The sequence below is a fragment of the Tribolium madens genome, unplaced genomic scaffold (assembly GCF_015345945.1).
Source record: "Tribolium madens isolate multiple individuals breed KSU strain unplaced genomic scaffold, Tmad_KSU_1.1 Scaffold_7;HRSCAF=85;Tcas5.2_LG10, whole genome shotgun sequence".
Classification (NCBI taxonomy): domain Eukaryota; kingdom Metazoa; phylum Arthropoda; class Insecta; order Coleoptera; family Tenebrionidae; genus Tribolium; species Tribolium madens.
The window spans coordinates 4,514,587-4,533,857 of record NW_025401050.1 but is presented as its reverse complement, the minus strand read 5'-3'; the positions used below and the strand labels follow the sequence as shown (position 1 = coordinate 4,533,857).

The 19,271-nt window shown below is 31.0% G+C and overlaps 1 protein-coding gene across 26 annotated transcripts in view; it reads right to left on the bottom strand.

Moving 5' to 3' along the window:
- LOC123010338 (collagen alpha chain CG42342) overlaps positions 1-18,704 on the bottom strand; it is a 134,343-nt gene extending 115,639 nt beyond the window's left edge. For all 26 annotated transcript variants that reach the window (XM_044407155.1, XM_044407177.1, XM_044407160.1 and 23 more), the window contains exon 1: positions 18,177-18,704. In XM_044407155.1, the coding sequence (XP_044263090.1) occupies positions 18,177-18,486 (310 nt within the window). In that variant the 5' untranslated portion in view covers positions 18,487-18,704. The remainder of the gene's footprint in view (positions 1-18,176) is intronic.
- Between the last annotated feature and the right edge of the window lie 567 nt (positions 18,705-19,271).

Below are 19,271 nucleotides of genomic sequence, written 5' to 3'. Positions count from 1 at the left end.
GTGCATCCAGTGATTGATTTTCGGACGGAGTTGGCATTCATTAATTAAACAGTGGGTGTGGACAGGATTTTCAGGCGTGTCGGTTACAAGATGGAAAGATGATTTGCTTCATGTCTTCAATGACTTGTCCGTTTAGTCAAGATTTTTTTGACACAGGGTATCCCTGCTTAGACTTGTACAATTGTTACAATTTTAAACAAGTGATAGAAGATTCAGTTTTAAGATAAAAGTTTCCTATGAACATGTAGGTATTGAAAAAGCTACACTCCCTGAAAAGGGTTCATGTTTTAATGGATTTTGTCCAATATTTCAGAAACCATTTTAGATAAAATTACAAAATTTGATACAGTTGATTAACTTTGTGTCGAAATTTTTAATCAGGAGCGTCCTAAACTGGGGGGTTTAAAACAAAAAATACTATAACTCTTTTGCTGAAGTTTCTTGTCACTTTCAGCAACAATATTCTAAATACCATAGTTTTTACAAAAAAGAGATCTCTTGCGTTTTTCAATACAACTTACCCTTTTTGAGTAAAATCTTTTTAAAATTAATGTTACACTTGTTTCGTTGAGTTTTTTTACCGAAAAAAAATAGTCAAATTTGGTCGAAAATCACACTATTTTTGCTTCTTTGAACGTTTTGTCATGTTTTTAAGATAGAAACTCAAATTTTGAATAAGACTTCATCGAGACAAGATAAAAAATCTCGAAATTAAATCGAAAGTGATGTTATTTTTCACTTTCTCAAGCGTCTAAGAAAGTTTTTCAGCCAGAAATGCAATCTCTTTTGTAAAATTTTGTCCAAACCAGTCGAAAAATCGATAAAAATTGTACTATTTTTGCTTCTTTAAGCAGTTAAATACATTTTTGAGCTAATAAACTGAGTTTTTTCGCTAAAACAGACCAAAACTTACCAAATTAAATCTAAAATGATAATATTTTTGCCTTTTCAATTATTTTGAACCTTCTTATGACATTGCCATTTTCGAGAGCATGTTTTTGAGATAAAAACTTCTTTTTTTCGCACAATTTGGCTAAAATAGGTCAGAAAACCACTAAACTAGATTCAAATTACCGTTCTCTTTTGATCTGTTTCACTGGATTTAGTTTGATGACCAAAAAACCTAATTTCATTCAAAAATTTTCATTTACAAGGAAAAAACCACCAAGTTAGTGCAAATTTTAAAGCGTTTAACATGTTTTTGAGTTAAAAAGTGTTTTTTTTTAATTCTGCCAAATTTTGACAAAAAATGACCAAATTTGGTAAAACACATTATTTGTGACATTTTCAGTTAAAAATTAAAAGTTTGACTTGTTACATAGTCAGTTGTTGGATTAGAACAGGAATAACTAACTTTCGTTAGTGGCTCTAATGGCAATTCCAATTGGAGCGGAATTACAGTAAACGAGCTAAAAGTGAGCGGACAAACTCCATCTTTAATATAGCTCAATATTAGCTTCTTATTACCAAGTCTTAGATAAGAGTCTTTAAATTTGTAAAATAAATAGACATTGTTAATTCCGAAGCAATCTCCCAAGCCATTAATCCGACTTGGATTAGAGCGCACCTGAACTAGAAGACCTATCATTTTCATCGTCAACAAAATGTGCAGTCCTATCAATATTCAGTAGAAAAGTCGTCCGACTCGCAAAGAATTTAATTGCAATCCAGAATTCGCTTTATCCTTGCGGTAATTCTCTCTTTCATCACTCCACCTGCAGCGAGTTGATAGTCGTAATCCTCCCCGAGTGAGTTTTCTCGATTTGGTTGTCTTGGTCTCTGATTATCCTCGCAGTTTCAATGAACGAAAGCTGGAAATGAGTCGTGATTGTGACGTCCTGAGGGTGATGCTCATGAGGGGAAGGGAAACATCCCGGATACTGCAATCATTGGCATTAGAACTCGGGGCTTCGACCGCTGACTCTCTGACAAACGATCCATCCGGCAGAAGGCCCACTTCCAGCAGAAGAATCTATTCCAACCTTGCGTCTAATCAATGCGTGTTTGCCGAGAATGTCGAGCACTTCATATTTCAGTCTGTACATCATCAGTTATTATCTGACATATGCTTGCTACATGATAACTGTGGACGCCACATCAGACACGCAATCCTATTAAAACTGCTTCGAGTTCGCTTTGAACGATGTTGCCTTAATACAATATTCTATATGGTGTCATTTAATATTCATCTCTCATGTCAAAACTCAACGAAAGTATCTACAGCTGGATACGGAGAACAGTGCGCACTACGTGGTCGAGGTTAGACGCGGGTGTGGAAATTTATAGCGGCCTCTAACTGCGCACTCCATTGAATAAGAGGAGCAATAAAATCATTCTCGATAGGGAATTATTTATCCGAAAAATATTGCACAGAATAGTGAATGTTAAGAGACACCAAGTAATCGGATTTTCGCTACGCTTCGACGCCAAGAAGACATACATCTTCAAGTAAACAAAACTGAGCTCTTGTCGATAACTGATCATTTTTTTAAATCTTCCTAATGTACTAATTGTTCAACAAAAAATTCAAAATTTGTATGTGAAAAATTAGCAAGGTGACTCAATTGGATAATTTAGTTATGAACATCGATCTTTAAAAAAATTCTTAACTTTGTAAAAATTAAAAACAAGATACGAGAATTATACGTCCAAAACAAGATCAAAAATATAAGTGACTAATTACGGTTTTTTGAAAAAAATCTAAATTTTTCACAGAGGAGCATTTATTCTAAACACGAACGTAGAAATGGATCTAAATAAATTAAGAAGTTTTAGTTCTACTCTAATTAAAAATATGCGAGCATGTATATATTCGTTAATAATCGCACTATTTAATGATTATTTTCCAAAATAGTAGTTTTACTTTACTCGAATAGATCTGGATTGGCCAAATTGTCTTGTTCCTAAACCAGTAATAAATTTTATGCATTCGAATCCGAGTGCTCTTATTGTTTTCCTTCTCATTGCATTTGCTAGATTCATAATTATATGATTTTATTTGTTGTACCATTTATTCATATCAAATAAAAAAATCACCCTGAATAACGTCCACAGCCATTAGCATTCATAATTTCATAATTTTTTTGACAGATATTTTGTGATCAGCAATTTCTGCCTCAATTCTACCAATTAAAAAATCTTCATTGCAATACAATATGTGCGGAAATAACTTCATTATACAAGGTGAACAAAAAGTATGGAACAAAAACATTTATTGCTTAAACTGTTTATAAATAAGTACGAGTATTATAAAAATGTGACGTTTTATCAAGAGGAAAATTTTTCCAAATTTTCTTTAGTTTTGAGTTCTACAAAAAAAATATTTTTTGAAATGGACCCTCTATAAAACTATGTTCTCATTTAAGGATAAAAACTGTCCTTTATATTCAATTTTATCAAAAAAAAATTACATAAATCGCATTTTTGTCAAAACAAATAGCATAGGAAACTCAAAAACAAAACAAAATTTCGTTCTCAAAATACGATCACATTTTTTATATTACTTTAATTTGCATTATTATTTTCTAAAAGCAAATAATTTAAAAAAAAAACTGTTTGGTTCCATACTTTATATTCATCCTGTATAAAAATAACTAATTAATTTGAAAAAATATTATCAATTCTGTCTAAATATTTATAATAGTGAAACAATATGTAAAAAAGTGCCCCAATTTAAAATACCTATATTCAATTAAATGGAATTCCCTTGAAACGATAATTGAGACATAAAATATACATTATTTGAGTAATTAAAACATAGGATTAAAATTTAATTAAAATTAAATTTTTTGAATATTACAAAATGAATATGAAAAATTATCAAATAAAATAAGTATTTAATTTATGAATATAACCCTGAGAAGCATCAAGTATCGCATGTTCTCCCAATTCACTTATTGACAATTTTTTAATACGCATCTCAACACCTAAAATTGTCTTGAAACTTCTCATCTATCATAAAAACAACGTGTGCAAGACTTAAATCATAGCCAGAAACCACAATTATATAATACAGCGATTTAAATAAGCTCCATGGTCTAATTTGGCCTATTATTATTCAAATTATCCGACTTACTAGCACATTAGTGGCTTATCCTCTTTAATCTTTAGCAATTTTTTTGTCCGGAGATGAGAAGACGCTTGTTCTGTCGTCATATCACCCGAGGGTAACCTCTTAAAATTTATTTTACGGTCTAAAATTTAATCCAGAACGTAATCGCACTATCTGCTTTATGACCCCATTACGCATGATTTAATGACACTCGTGAAATGGTATTATTAGAGTTGATTTTGCATAGAGTAGAACGTAGGGGTGAGTTATTTACACTGATAACACAATTTTTCCAAGTGTCAAACAAAGAGATTAAGTGGGAATCATCATTTATCTAGTTTGGATTAAGCTGTGAGTTGTTACTTCGCTCGGAAAAATACAAAAGACTGGAATAAATTCCCGGAACAATTAGTGATGTATGATCAAAGAACGGTTGGATAATCCAACAAAAGCAAGAAGCATCGGAATGTCCATAACTAATGCCAAGAGCGGCTACTGTTGCTCTATTGATGATCGAAGAGGTCTCAAGAATACACACCACGCGTGAAACAATTTTATCAAGTCGAAAGCATCACAATAGCCGACCAAACCCACCACCTCCTGTGCTAAGAAATGAAGAAATCCTCTATTGTATCAAAAAAATTCCAGTCATTATCATCGACTTCTTGCCGGGCAATTTTTGTCCAAACTTCGATTTCCGCAAGATGTGGTCCATTTCGCCCCGAACGGAAATTGGAAGTAAATAAATTGCGTGAGAATGTGGTATTGTGCACGTGCCACAATACGAGACCGCTTGTACAAACTCAATTTCAAGGATTGTTGAACATGCAGACGCATCCATCAAGGAGTTGTGGCCGGATGTGCTCTATTTTTGGCAGTTTTCGGGACTGAACTATTAATATTCGCGCACGATAAAGTTTTAGGGATTGTGAAGTGTCTAATGGCGATTAATCTAGGAAGTTTCGCGGTGCTGATTCCACCAAATGAATTATTCACAAAGGTGAGGGTATCAAGGAAATTCGAGAAGTGGTGGTTTTGTCATAACATTAGAATTGTGGCGCCAAAAATGATATCTTCTGGGAAAAGTGTGGGCAATGTTGGTGAAACATAAGAAGACAGTAAAGATGAGATTTAATCTTAACACTTTACAAGTTGTTTGTGGGCTGTCGCTTAAATCGTCTAAATTATTCAGAAATTTGGCTACGAATAAAACAAAACAAAAAATAACTAAAAAGACTGACTTTATCGCCCAATTATTATTATTAAATGATTCTAATTAGGTATTAACCTGCGAGTGACTGCTGCATCAATTTTGTAAACGTGTAAAGATTTTTTATGAAAATTTTGAAAACAAACGTTTTAATCTGAAGCTACATCAATCGCAATATCCTTTTTTTTTCTAGAAAAAAATTAAATAAAGAGAAGCATATTATTATATCTAAAAAAACAATTTCTTACATTCAAATACTTTAATTTGCTGCATGTTAAAGGTGATAATTGAAAGAAAAAGTCTTACAGCACATAAAAAAGTTGTTGATTTAAAAATACAAAGCAGAAGCTGTTTACTTCTTTAGTTTTTAAACTACATACAAAATGTTTGTATTAGCCATGGTAATGATGGTTAACTTCCTACAAAATATTTACATTTTCCAAGAAATACTTTTTTTAACAAAAAGCCGGAAAAATGTCTCAGTATTGCATAAATCAGATGTCATCCCCTTGGGAGAAATTTTCTGTGGGGCAGCCTGTAACAAAATAGAACCAGAAGCACTAGATAAATGGAAAACTAAACTATATTCAAAATCAATAATTTGATCAAAAAACTTATAGACCTAGATTTTGTATCCGATTCATCAGACAACACATCATTAGATAAAAACGTTCCAAATTTTTTGTTCAATTTAGATAAAATTCTTCGTTTTCTTACATTGTTAATAATATAATACTACTCGAAAAAGTACAATTGAACTATAAATTTTATACAGAGCACAAAATTCATAATTTTCAAACAGGAGATTTTATTTTTACAAAATGATACATTTGCGTTTTACTATTATGAACCTATAGCGTCAATTATTTTAAACTAACGACGTTATCAGTATTTTTTTTAATAGCAACCAACATTTTTGTTTACTGTTTTTGGTAATATTTTTTTTGTAAAAAGATAGAATGTATGTACAGTTGCGGAATTAAAATTTTTGGCAGTATTGTCATTTTCATAATGTAAACTCTAAAACAACCTTTACATTAATAACCTCATTTTTACTCTTGTATGTTTATGTCATTTTAACTTAAAAAATTGCGTCACTGAGAGAAAAGTTTATTTGTCCAATGTTAGTGATGACAGTAAAAGGTAGTTTACAGTGAACTTTTTGAAGTGACAAAAAAATACTGCCCGAAATTTTAATTCCGTAACTGTACCTATTCCCTAAAACAGACATTTAAAAAACTTAATTACTCAAAATCCAATGACATCATAAATGCTACAATACTCTCAAAATAGAATCGACCTGTTTGAAGATTTTTTTGAAAAATAACCCATAACAAATTTATGTATATACATAAATACATAAATGTGTTTATAAACACTTGTCTTTGTCAAAATAAGTAAAAAAAAAATTAAAAATAAAAGACGAAAGAAAAGCAAAAGTATTGAAACTGAATAAACAATTGTGAACTGTTCCAACCCTGTTATCGTCAAACTCACTCTATTTCCAGTCCCTTTAAGGAACAGTAATAATATGTTGTACACCTAACAACTTTCTCGTTGTGGTGCATACATAATATTATTTTCCCACGCGAGAACCACATTGACTAAAATAAAGATATTGTAATACATTTGTAAAAGACAATGATTCGTTAAAATTTATTAAGTAGTAAAAGCAATTTGTAGTCGAAATAGAAATAGAACGTTAAAAAAAGGTAACAAAGTTAAAAAAATTTGATTGTTCTTTTACTATACCAAATCAGCAAATATTTTGTTTGTGTGAGATACAAAATTGTAAAAACGAAAAAAAAATAGAAACGAGATTTATTTGAAATCACAGAAACAAGAAAAGCAAAAAGGTTACAGTAGCCAAGGAGCTAATCATCCGCTAAAATTGATAACTCGACATAATTAGAAACGCATACAAACAAGAGTGTTAAACCAAAGTCGTAAATACAGAAACTTGTATTTTGCTTCTTGCATATTTTTCGTCGTTTCATTAATGATCAACCAAAAGTCACCTTCTTAATAAATCCTCCTCCATTAATTATGTAGGTCGATTACTTGCTAAGAATGAAACCAAAGCACTTTCTCAACAAGTCATTGTCCCAGCATAACTTATCTCGAAGCTTGTCTAACCATCATCCTGAAATATTTCCGGATTATTTTTGCAACGAGCTTTTATCCGGAATGACGTGTAATGCTAGGATCAGACTGGATATTTGCATCTCGTTACAACATCCTTTCTAAACAGGGATCTGCAATAAAGGCTTTATCTGAAGTGAACAAGTTCGTTAATGGACACACCTTTGTTATTGTCTCTCGATCAAGAAATGCAAATGTCTGTTCGCGGCCCGATTTATTAGACGAGAAAAGAAAAACAAGAATTACTTCGAATTCTTTATCCAAAAACAGAAATTTCTAGCCGGGAAATGCATCGTAAAGCATTACCATCAGGTGGGGTCGTGTCTTATGAATAATGCAAATTTTCAAATTTGTCATACTTGATGCGATTACTTTATTTAATAAATATGGAAATCGCTCGTCTCTATTCATAAAAGGTTTGTTCCGTCAAAAACCGACTAAAAATAAAATTTCTTGTCTAATTAAAAATCAATAAGAAAAAAATGACACCTCCGAACCCGTCCGAATCAATTACTAGCAACAACCTCCAGATAAAATCTTGTTTTCGACTTGTAAACTGTCAAAATTCCGAATAAATTATCGTAACTTTGCCGAAAATCCCATGCACTCTACGTAATTGTATTTAAATTCTTTACAGTTCTTCGATTGGTCTTCGAATCGGAGGAACGTTTTAGCCAGAATTAAAGAGGATCATTAATAGAACGCCGTTTTATCGGATAAATCCGTGGATTTTTTAACTGTATTTTATCATTTAATTAAATGTAATCCGGCGGATACGCAGGAACACAACTCGTGTTTGTGGATTTATATGAATAATGAATTTAATGGCTTCCGAACGCGAAATTGTATTTATGGGTTTTAAAGGGCAAACGGGTGATCCGGGAGGAGGGTGAGGGCAGCTTAATTTTAAACAATCTACACATAATTCTAATTTTCCGAACAATTTTTAGTGAGATATGAATTTTGTGGGCAATTAAGCCGTCTCCGGACCTCTCAGGGGTCATCGTACATTAAAACGCGCCGATTAAAAATCATAAATTTCTCAGGTAATTTTATATCACCGAAAGCAGGTAATAAAACGGTGAAAAATCTGGCCCCCTCGGCTGAAATTACACACTAAATTGATACATCTTTTCATCCGTTGGGAGATTTATTCTGCATCAAAATGCATAAGTAATTATAAAATTACGCCGGCTGAGCTATTAATAACGAAACGCATGAATAAAAATCGGTGAAAATTTCTGATGGCTCAATTAGAGAGGGAATATTTATGAGAGAGGCGGAATTTGATTCGCGAAAATGCGACTATTTTAATTAGATGAGAAAAATCTTAAGACTTGTTAATCGTTTTTCTAGAAAAGAATTTTAATAGCTTAATTTGAGATTCGCTAATTAGAAATAAACTTTGATGTTTCGTTATTGAATTTTTTTAATTGAGCGGAAAACATAAATTGTTCGCATGACTAGACAAAGTTAGGTTTAAAACTCGAGCGAACTTTATGACAATAAATAATAATTCTCTTAGCGTGAAGATTAATTAATTACCGAAGCAACTAGCATAAATCTAATTTATTGAACGGCAGGTGGGGTGTTTATTAATTTACTATAGACGAGATCGTTTCTCACTTGAAAATTTTAATTAAGTCGACAAATATTTTGATTTTGTTGCAAACAAAGCAGAAAAGTGAAAGCTTGAGGAAACTAAAGCGAATTCCGGTTTAGGGAAAACGCTATTAGATATTTCACCAATTTCCAGAAGACCTCAAATCGTCAAAACGAGTACTTTTTATTTTTTCGCCTAGCTTTGGTCTCCATATTAATTAATTGAGATAATTGAGATAATAGATATGTCGAGATTTAGAAAAAAAAAACAAATTTGATGTCTCTGCAGAGACAAGAAAATAAAACTATAAATCAATTTATACAATCAAAATAAAAAATTTAGCCCCGCTTTATGGAACATGTATTTGTAATAAAATTTTAATTCGCCATTAATCTTACGCAATTGGTTTAAATCCGAATTAACAATCCGAATTATTGTCATTTATTTTATTTTGCATTGCTTAACTTCAAATTAATCATGAATTGAAATTTGATTGAAATTGAATGCCCATATTATAGTTGTTTTTTATAAAAATCATTATTGTTTAATTATAGTATGATTCTTAATTTAAAAAAAAAACAATTTTGCTGATAGATATTAAGTTATCCTTATGCTAGTAAAATAAGATGTAGCTAAGATAAGTGTACACTTTTTTCAACTTTTTAAACAATAATTACAAATTTAAGCAAAACGTATTTGTTTGTCTGTACTTCATTATTAGTAGAAGAAAAAACAATCTTGGTATAGTCTCACCTTTTGTAGTGCATTATAATTTTTCTAAATAAATAAAATAAAGTAAATGGAAATTTGAAATAAAAATAGTAAGCATAACAGACTTAACCAAAAAAAAACACAATTTTAAATACATATTATAATAAAAACTAAAATACTTCCTTTCTAAGGTCAATCTGTCAATCTTTTATTATTTTTTGTACGTAGTTAGTTTCATTTTGTAAATTAGCCAGTTAAAAAAAAACATACTAAAGTTAATGCAAACACAGTTAAAATCTCTTTATAAATCACGGAATAATCTTAGATTACAGCGGATACAGAGTGTCTCATTAATATTGCGCAAAAACTTACAATTACATATTCTACATCGAAAAATAACACTAATTTGTTCAATAAACCATCGTCTTATAAAGCTTCGTTACGGAAAAAGTTTCATGATAAAAATTAAAATCCATTGGTTCCTCCAAAACCAGTTGAGTTATTTTCATAAAATTTTACAGGAATTGTGAGCCTTGAAAGCGCTTATGTCATTAAAAAAATTTGTATTTTTGTTTCAATGTAGAATATGTGGTTGAAATTTTTTGTAATATAAAGAAAACACCCTCACAATAGATAACAACTGTCAAAATCGGTATTTCGGATGTCAAAATCTGTCTGGAGAATATAATCGACCAAAAAAATTAATGTGAACTTAATTTTTTTCTATTTTAGTACGAATGTTCTTACATTTGTTTTACCAGCAAAATAAAATAAAAAAAATATTATTATTTATTATAGCTTTCCTAACTAGACGAATACGAGTACATTTTACATTTTTCTGTTGATAAATTCGTCAAAAAAGACGTTCTAAAATGATTTTTTTTTTGAACTGTTGCTTTTTGATAAAAATGTTCTGAAACTTTTCTTCCTACTTATTTTTGCTTATTGTAACTCAATTTTTGAAAATAATACATATATCAGTTTTCGAGAATCTATTCTGAAAGATTAAGCTTGTTGACAATTTTTATTGGTACTAGTATACAGGATGTCTCAGAACTCGCGCCTCAGAGAAAAATGTCAAGTAAAATAAGATACAATGAAAAAAATATTAAAAAATTCTATCTGTCAAAAAAATTTTACATTTATTTTTTGACAGTTAACATATTTTTTATGTCTATTTAATGATACTAATGATCTCGTATATGTTTTTTTATAATTATTTTGTAAAAAAAAAAATTAATACAGTTTCTTTGTTTCTTCTAGTAGCCTGTAGCAAAAAAACTTGGGTAATTATTTTTCCAACTGAAATAAATAGAGTCAAAGTGTAAAATTTAAACTCTCATAACTTCAAAATTTTATAGACAGAATTTTTTTAACATTTTTTCCATGTTCCTAGTATATTACTTATCTTACATTTTTCTCTGTATAGAAACTACGACCTTCAAAACTATTAATATTCGGACCAGAAAAGTTGAGTTATTTGATCTTATTAAGGACACTCCGTATTATAAGTGTTTATGTATTACAAATATTTAAAATAAAATTATTCGAGAAAAGCAAAAATTAAAATTAAAAAAAAAATCAGAAAAATTCCGGTCTTATTAGTTGAGCCACAATGACTTTGTGAAAAATCCAACATAAACACCCAACTTTCAATCCCAGCTTCGCAAATCGGCTTATTAACACAATCACCGAAATCATTCCCCTAATCCTTCCAGCCCATGAAAACGCGATTAGTTTCCAAGTGTGCAAACTCTGGATCGGATGCATCCAGATGTTAGCAATGATAGCTGCATATGCACCATCGAAGGCCAAGCCAGGATTATCATACTATTACATCCAGTCATAAACAACTGTTCCGCTACCACCCGCCACAAAATCGGAACTTGGATTAATACAGTCAAAAACAGTATTAGTTATCCTATTTAAATTGAATGTTTAACAAAACGATCGCTGCTAAAACCACATTTAGCATTTGTTAACAACGAATGTTCATCATTTGACTAGTCTATAGATACGAGGAGATCGATATGAATAAAACAGATGTAAAGAAGATAAATTAACGTTTACGCAGATATCAGTAGACACTATTTCAATAAATACAGTTTTAATGGTGGTGCAACCTGACGGCTGACAACTTTAATACCCTGTTCGAATTTTTTACTCGTAAACGGGAAACAGCAGGATCATCGATTCGAACAAATTTGAGTTTCATTGAAATTTTCAGGCATTGTGCAATCTATAAAATTCGACATCACACTTGTTACGTTTCATTTTTTTAAACCAAACTAACTGTTTCCAAAACCCAAATTGTTAGAATTTAATTCTCTAATCTAATTCTCAGCTCGAATCAGATCGAATTGTCATCAATAATTAAACAATCGTTGTTGCACAAGCTCTAATTAATATGTTGACAAACTCTCAGTTCATGCTGAACTACTTATTTCCATCAAAACTTCTTGGGTCAAAAACCCTCACCAGACCAAATGCCGAAACTGTCAAAGAATATCAACAGTTTACCCTCCTCACTCACCAATCAAATCAATAAACCACTGTTTCTCTCATTATGTAATATCATCAACATTAACAGTAACCTCATTTGAAATGAACCAAGTTTCCTGGACAGAAATTAGGTCACAATCATAAATTTTTCGTTGGTTTTAATCAAAATTTAAACCACGTAACAGCACGTCACGAATATCATAATTACGTGTGTTGGTAGGATTTGTGCTCTTTTTGAATATTAATGTCACAGATTTTATATGTTTGGGTGGCCGCAAAGCACTACTTTGAGACCTATGCTTTTATTTGTACGAAGTTAATGAGTTGGCAGTGAGTCGACTAGAAATCTTGACAGCCGTTTTATGAGTATTTATTTCTGAGATGGCTATCGGAATTATTGTCGTGTGTGTTTGAGATAATTGATCGATTTTGTCAAAGTCTCGAGCAATATGTTGAGACTCAATTCGGGAAAGAAATTGGTCCCATAATTGGGTCAACACAATGCTTTCTTGTAGTTTGATTTGGAGATAAGAAATACCGTTGTTCCAGACGTGTCTTTTTATTTTTCAGTTGTTGCGAGTCTAACTTATCTTAATTAGGATAGATGGGGTTGAGTACGGGTGAGCTGCTGAGGGCGATTGGACTAATTAGAAGAAGTGTCCGAGAAGCGTTATGGATTTAATAATAAGAAAAAAATTAAATAAAATAGATATCAATTTATATCGAATGAATCAGAAAATTGGCTTATAGCTACAGACTCTACAGATTCTAAGTGAAATATATTTTCCTAAAATTTACTGAAGGTGATATAGAAGACTGCGTTTTGTGACATTATACACTTTATTTCTTGGTAATATTTATTGATTGTGAAAATAACCTCGCCTCTTACTCACCACAAGTTTTTAATTATAATCAAACTAATGTAGAGATTACCCAAGAACTCCACCGAAAATTATAGGTTTGACAATTGGTGATAAAATATGTTCTAATATTCATTATCGCCAACGTAATAATAAGATACATACATTATAAAAAATTTACGATTAATTTTGAAATATAAGTACATATGTATTTTTTAAAAAAAAAACAGTATTTTTTATTAATTTTGAAACCAGAGTTTTGTTTCGAGTTCATAAAAGTTTAAGAAATCCACCGAAATTATGATTAATTATGTTTTTTTTTTCAATGTTTAGACAATGTTTAAGTATGTTTTAATTTACGTTGTATTTTGAAATGTTTTTTATTAAATTTTAATGAAATTAAATCTGTTGAACTTCATTTTTGCTAACAAACCTAATTAAAACAGGCAAGTAAAAAAAATATACACGGTGCGTCAGAACTCGGGCCCCAGAGAAAAATTTCAAGTAAGATAAGATACCAGAAACATGGAAAAAATGTTTAAAAAATTCTATCTGTCAAAAAATTTTGACATTTATTTTTTGACAGTTGACATTTTTATGTCTATTTAATGATACTGATGATTTTGTATATGTTTTTTTACAATTATTTAGTAAAGGTACAAACATTTTGCCAATAAAAGCGACAAATAACATTGAACATAGTTACAATTTAGTATAGAGCTTCTTCGTTTCCTCTTATAAAGCCTGTAGCAAAAAAAATGTAAAATTATTTTTCCAAATAAATAGAGTCAAAGTGCAAAATTTAAACTCTCATTACTTTGAAATTTTTTTAGATAAAATTTTTTTAACAATTTTTCCATGTTCCTGGTATCTTGCCTTATATGACAGTTTTCTCTGGGGCGCGAGTTCTGGCGCACCCTGTATTTATGTCGGCCTAGTTAAGTCATTAATGTTGAACAAATATTAAATATTAACTCATTGATGACGACACATTATTACTTTCAGTAATTTTAAAGAAATTTTTGGATTTCTGAGAACACAAAATACATTAATATCTAGGCACACAAACGTCGAGAACATTTTCAAAAAATTAATAAACATCGTAGTACATGACCACTTATATTTCAGAGAACTTAAATTTTTATTTCTAACAACACTTGCAAATCACCAAAACTTATTGTTTTGATGCAGAAAATCTCAAAGACCAGCGCCAACACTGCAATGTTGTATTTTTAGAAATAAGTGTTTATTTACTATTAAAAGTAAGTACACATTTTCTGTTTACATTAAGCTAAAACAAAACTGTAAAACTTTTAAAATAAAAATAAAAGCACTCAAAAGACTTTGGAGTTCTGTGGTAAACAATTTTGAACTTAAGACTTGTTTAAAACAATATGTAATGCAGAAAAATTTGCATGTTTTAACTACATTACGAAAAATCCATTTTTTGTGTTAATTTTTAATGATTTCATTGTACTAAAAAGTCGAATCCACTGCATTAAAGCACAAAGTTTGAACAAAAACTTCACCAAAGCACTTCATATTTGATCACCTGATGGCGGAGATGTTCTAAATATTTAAACCAATTAATTTTGTGGTGTATTTTTTAAAACTGATGAAATTTACATGAGTTTTTATTTGTTCTATTTTTATTACAGTTCAATACTCCACAAAATATTTATCTCTGTGTATTATATTTATTTTTGTGTTTAATTTATCGTAAATATATCCGATTTCAATGTTAAACACCGTATTTATTGTACTGACAATTAAATAGTGCAAATAAAGCCCAAAACCTCGTAATTTACAATTAATTCAGTATCCGTGGATCAAAGCAACAATTTTTTTAAATCAAAGCAAATGTGAAATATTTCCACTTTGATCTGGCATCGATTTCAATTAAAAACAATTAAATGACTAATTAATGGCGAAGAAATTTTTCGGTCTTTCTTATTTTTAAACCCACCCAGAAGCCCCCGTTATCAAATCATCAAAAGTAAATAAATCAGCGTCGATGAATTCTTCCAGGTCCCGGTATCCTCATTAATCATTCGGAGTCTAATGTCGCTGTTTACCTCAGCAAACAGGCGAAGAATCTTCCATTGTCACGCTCCTCCTCCCAACTAAAGCAATTGGTGATTGGGACAAGATTTGGTAAAGTAACGCTTATTGATTTTGACAGAATAATAATCGCGATCGTAAAAGCCTCTCAGTAATTAGAGTCGGCATCCAAAATAAAAGTGTCGGGAGATAATTGCATATTCATATAATAATATCTAACAGGTTAAGCGTAAAATAGCCGTCTGGTTATTTATGGGCCTGGAATGCTTATTGATATTCGTTGGTCATCGTTGAAGAAATTACCATGGAATACCAAGTCAACAATCTCTAAATTGAATTCTTATCGGCGTTTGGAAAAATGTTGAACTCCTGACACGACATACACTTGATACAGGAACAATTTTACACTTATTGTTTTCGAATAAACACTGCTTTATCACAATTTCTTGCCACAATTAATCACTTCAAATCTTGATGGAACGTTTTGAAATCTTATAGATCATATCACGTCTGAATCCTGACACTCCTCGACTTGAAAAGCAGTTAATAAAATAATTAAATTGTAATTAACACAAGCTGAATGATGTAAACATTTTTTTTCAAGTGTTTGAAGCACTCCATAAAATACTAGTGATCTGGTTTTAAAGGAACTAACACTTGTTCTGTCAGTTGCTACTCGGCATAATAGCAGACTCGAGATAATACAGAAGGTCGAATTTTTCTTAATTCATCAAATGAAACACGCAGTAAGTTGGGTAATGGTGAGAGTTAGTTCGATACGGCGTAAAAAAATCATAAACTTGAACTTAGTGACCCATTAGGTAACCATTTGCGGAGAATGGAGAACTGAAATATTCAGTTTTACTTTCAGGAGAAAAGTTTGTTTTTCACACGGTGTGAAAAATGAAAGTCGGGTGGAAATTGATTGGGTCAAACTACAAACGTAAAACTTTCAAAAGGGACAATAAGTTTGAATTAACTTCAAAATAAAGTTTAATAGAAATTATTTCTAAAATGGTATTTTTAGGTACTAAATTTGTGGCTATGGAGAAAAGCTGCTACCAATTTTTTCACCAAAATTTTGACTTGGTAATTTCCATTTAAAAAAAAACAGACTTTACTTCACCCATAAATAAAACTGAAATTCAAAATTTTAGATCTTAGTTTTACAGTTAAACAAATTTTGAATAAAAATTAAAAGTAGATGTTGTTAAAAATGGTAGTGTTAAGTAGAAGAAACGCATCATAAGAAGCTTTACAATTTATTTTTCATGAAAAAAAAATTAAAAACTAAGAATAAACTTTACCTCGCGACATCAGTGACCTTTCCTCTCTTAAACTAGTTTCAGAAACAATTTTTTTCACAGATTATTATTACTTTCAAGATTTATTTCAAGAGTTTAAATACTACATACCAGATGAATAAAAAGTATGGAACCAAACGTTCTTTGTTTAAACTATTTTTTTTTAACTAAATGATTAATAATAAAGAACTATAAAAATGTAATGTTTTATCAAGAATAAAATTTTTCGAAATTGTCTTCTGTTTTTGAGTTCTACCAAAAAAAATATTTTTTGAAGGTTATGATTGAAGGATTGCAACTATCTACTTTATATTTTTTTTTTTACATAAATTGCAATTTTGATCAAGAAAATCGCGTAACTCAAAAACAAAACAACATTTCGTTCTCAAAATACGATCACATTTTTTATACATATTACTTTAATTTATAACAATTATTATTTTCTGGAGGCAAATGATATAAAAAAACCGCTTGGTTCCACACTTTGTCACCTGTACAAATTTCAAGGTATTTCAATTTTCAATTTCAGATTATTCGAAAAAGTAGGTTGGAAATTTAATTTCAAACGCCGGATGATATACGTACAACCAATTAAAATAAAAAGTAAATTTTCAGTATGTATTTCATATTATATTTTGAAATGTTTTGTAAAATTATCCCAAAAAATAACTCTTACTCAAGAGTTGAAGAATTGTCAAAAATTTGATCTTTTTAATAACGTAATAGCAAAATTTTTGTCTAACTAGATTATTATGCAAAATTTTATAAACATAAAGTTTAAAAACTAGTTAAAAATAATTTAAGCTCTAAAATTCTGATGCATGATGTGATTGATATGCCATTTAACTAAATACATACTCCTCCTATTAAATACGGTAGAGTAAATCGTATATTTTATGTATTTAAATGTCATTTATTATAATACATTTATAAGAAATGCAGTTATAAATAGAAAACAAAACATTAATTTTTCACATAAATTAGGTACCATAGATCCACAGATACAGGTGGAAAATCGAGGTTCCTTTAATAAAATATTTTATTTTTGTAGCTTTCATTTTCAATAGTTTACGTAAGTATTAATAAAATTTCCAGTGTACCTAATAGGTTCTTATAAACCTATTTTTTAAAAAGGAATGTTTTAGTGGTCACCAATTTAAGAAAAATTGAATATTTATTTGAACAATAGTTAAAACAATCTGAAAATTGAAGGAACAGCTGTTAAATTCAGTGGACAAAAATTTGCGTAATGTTCCAAAACCATGACATTTCCCAACTCTTAAAAAATTAAATCAATTGATAACGAATTTGTCTTCCAATAAAACATAAAATATTTAGAGTGTTGGAAACTCGAAATGCTTCCATAAACTATCCTTCCGAAACTGAAAGCTTCATCAAAATATAAACAAAAATCCTTTTATGTAATTCCTTTGATAACAACACAACTATTACATAAATTATTCATCATCTAAATGAACTGAGAGATCAAACCTGTAATCCATCAAGGCCGCTGATTGAAGATAAATACCAAAGATAGATTAATAATTAAAATCAATGTTTTATAATTAATCCAACCACTGTGAATATAGTGCTCCAACTGGTCAAGTCCGGAGCCACCCCACCGACCCCAAACCTGTCCAGGTAAATAAGAGCAAAGCAAATATTTGTCCATTTGTACACCATAAAAGAGTGTCCTTAAATTTATAGCCCCCACAAAAATCAAAATTTCTACCTGCCGGACAGATGCATTCTGGAGCCTCCCTCTCGCTCCTGTCAACTCCACGTGCCCCCACATCCCTCTGCACCCTCCTCTTCACCTGCTCCACCGCCTCCCGCTTAAACCTCTCCACCAGCACATCCGCATCCTCCACGGTGCGTCTCTCCAACAGCCGCAGTCTCTCCTCCAACAGCACCACTTTGTCTTGGAGGAGGATCTGCCGCCACCCGTTGTAAACACTCACCACACACAAAACACACACCACCAGCCCCAGGCCGACTGTGGGCGCGCACCCCTTGGTCTTTTTAGGGGGATCCGCTTCCATGACCACCCCTTGCAACGTGGACAATGGCTCGTTATTGCATCGTTTGTTTTTTACCACGAATGGTGGACGAGCGCCGCACCATCCCCCAATTAACCGCACATTATCCAAAGGGTGGATAATAAGAGAGATAACAATGGGGTGAACACGACGTGTGCGTGTGTTGACGACCTAGAGATAGACACGTGCACAACGATTGCTCGACTGAAACTGAAACGAGAAGCGCTTACGGACGACTGGGGATGAAGCGAGTTTTCTGGTGGGCGGGACGAGACGAACGAGAGCGGGGAAACACGAACCAAGGCGTTTCGGGACTTTACTTAAACAATTCCAAAAGAATATTTGAATCGAATGAATATTTTTTCATCAATATCAAAAAATTTCTCGAGTTGTAATTATTCAGTAATTGTCGTTTTCAACAATTTTTATTGGTAATGTAATAGATTTAAATTTTTTATCATAAACTAATTTTAGACCAAAAAAATTACTTGAAAGCTAATAATTATCAGTAATATGCTACTTTTTTTTCTGAAACAAAGTATTTAAACACAGCAACTACAAATCAAATTTTGCTTAATAGGAGAGAATAATCAATTAATAACTTGGAATGTTTGATTTGGATCACCTTGTATCGTCAAAATTCTACTTTGATTTATCAATTTTTTCACAGAGTAAAATTAGGATTTGCGTTTACTCTATGTATAGAAATAATAATATCTGCGTTCGAATGAGTTTCTGAGATGTCTGGAATCGTCATCTTCTTTAATATCGAAATATGATTGCTTCCA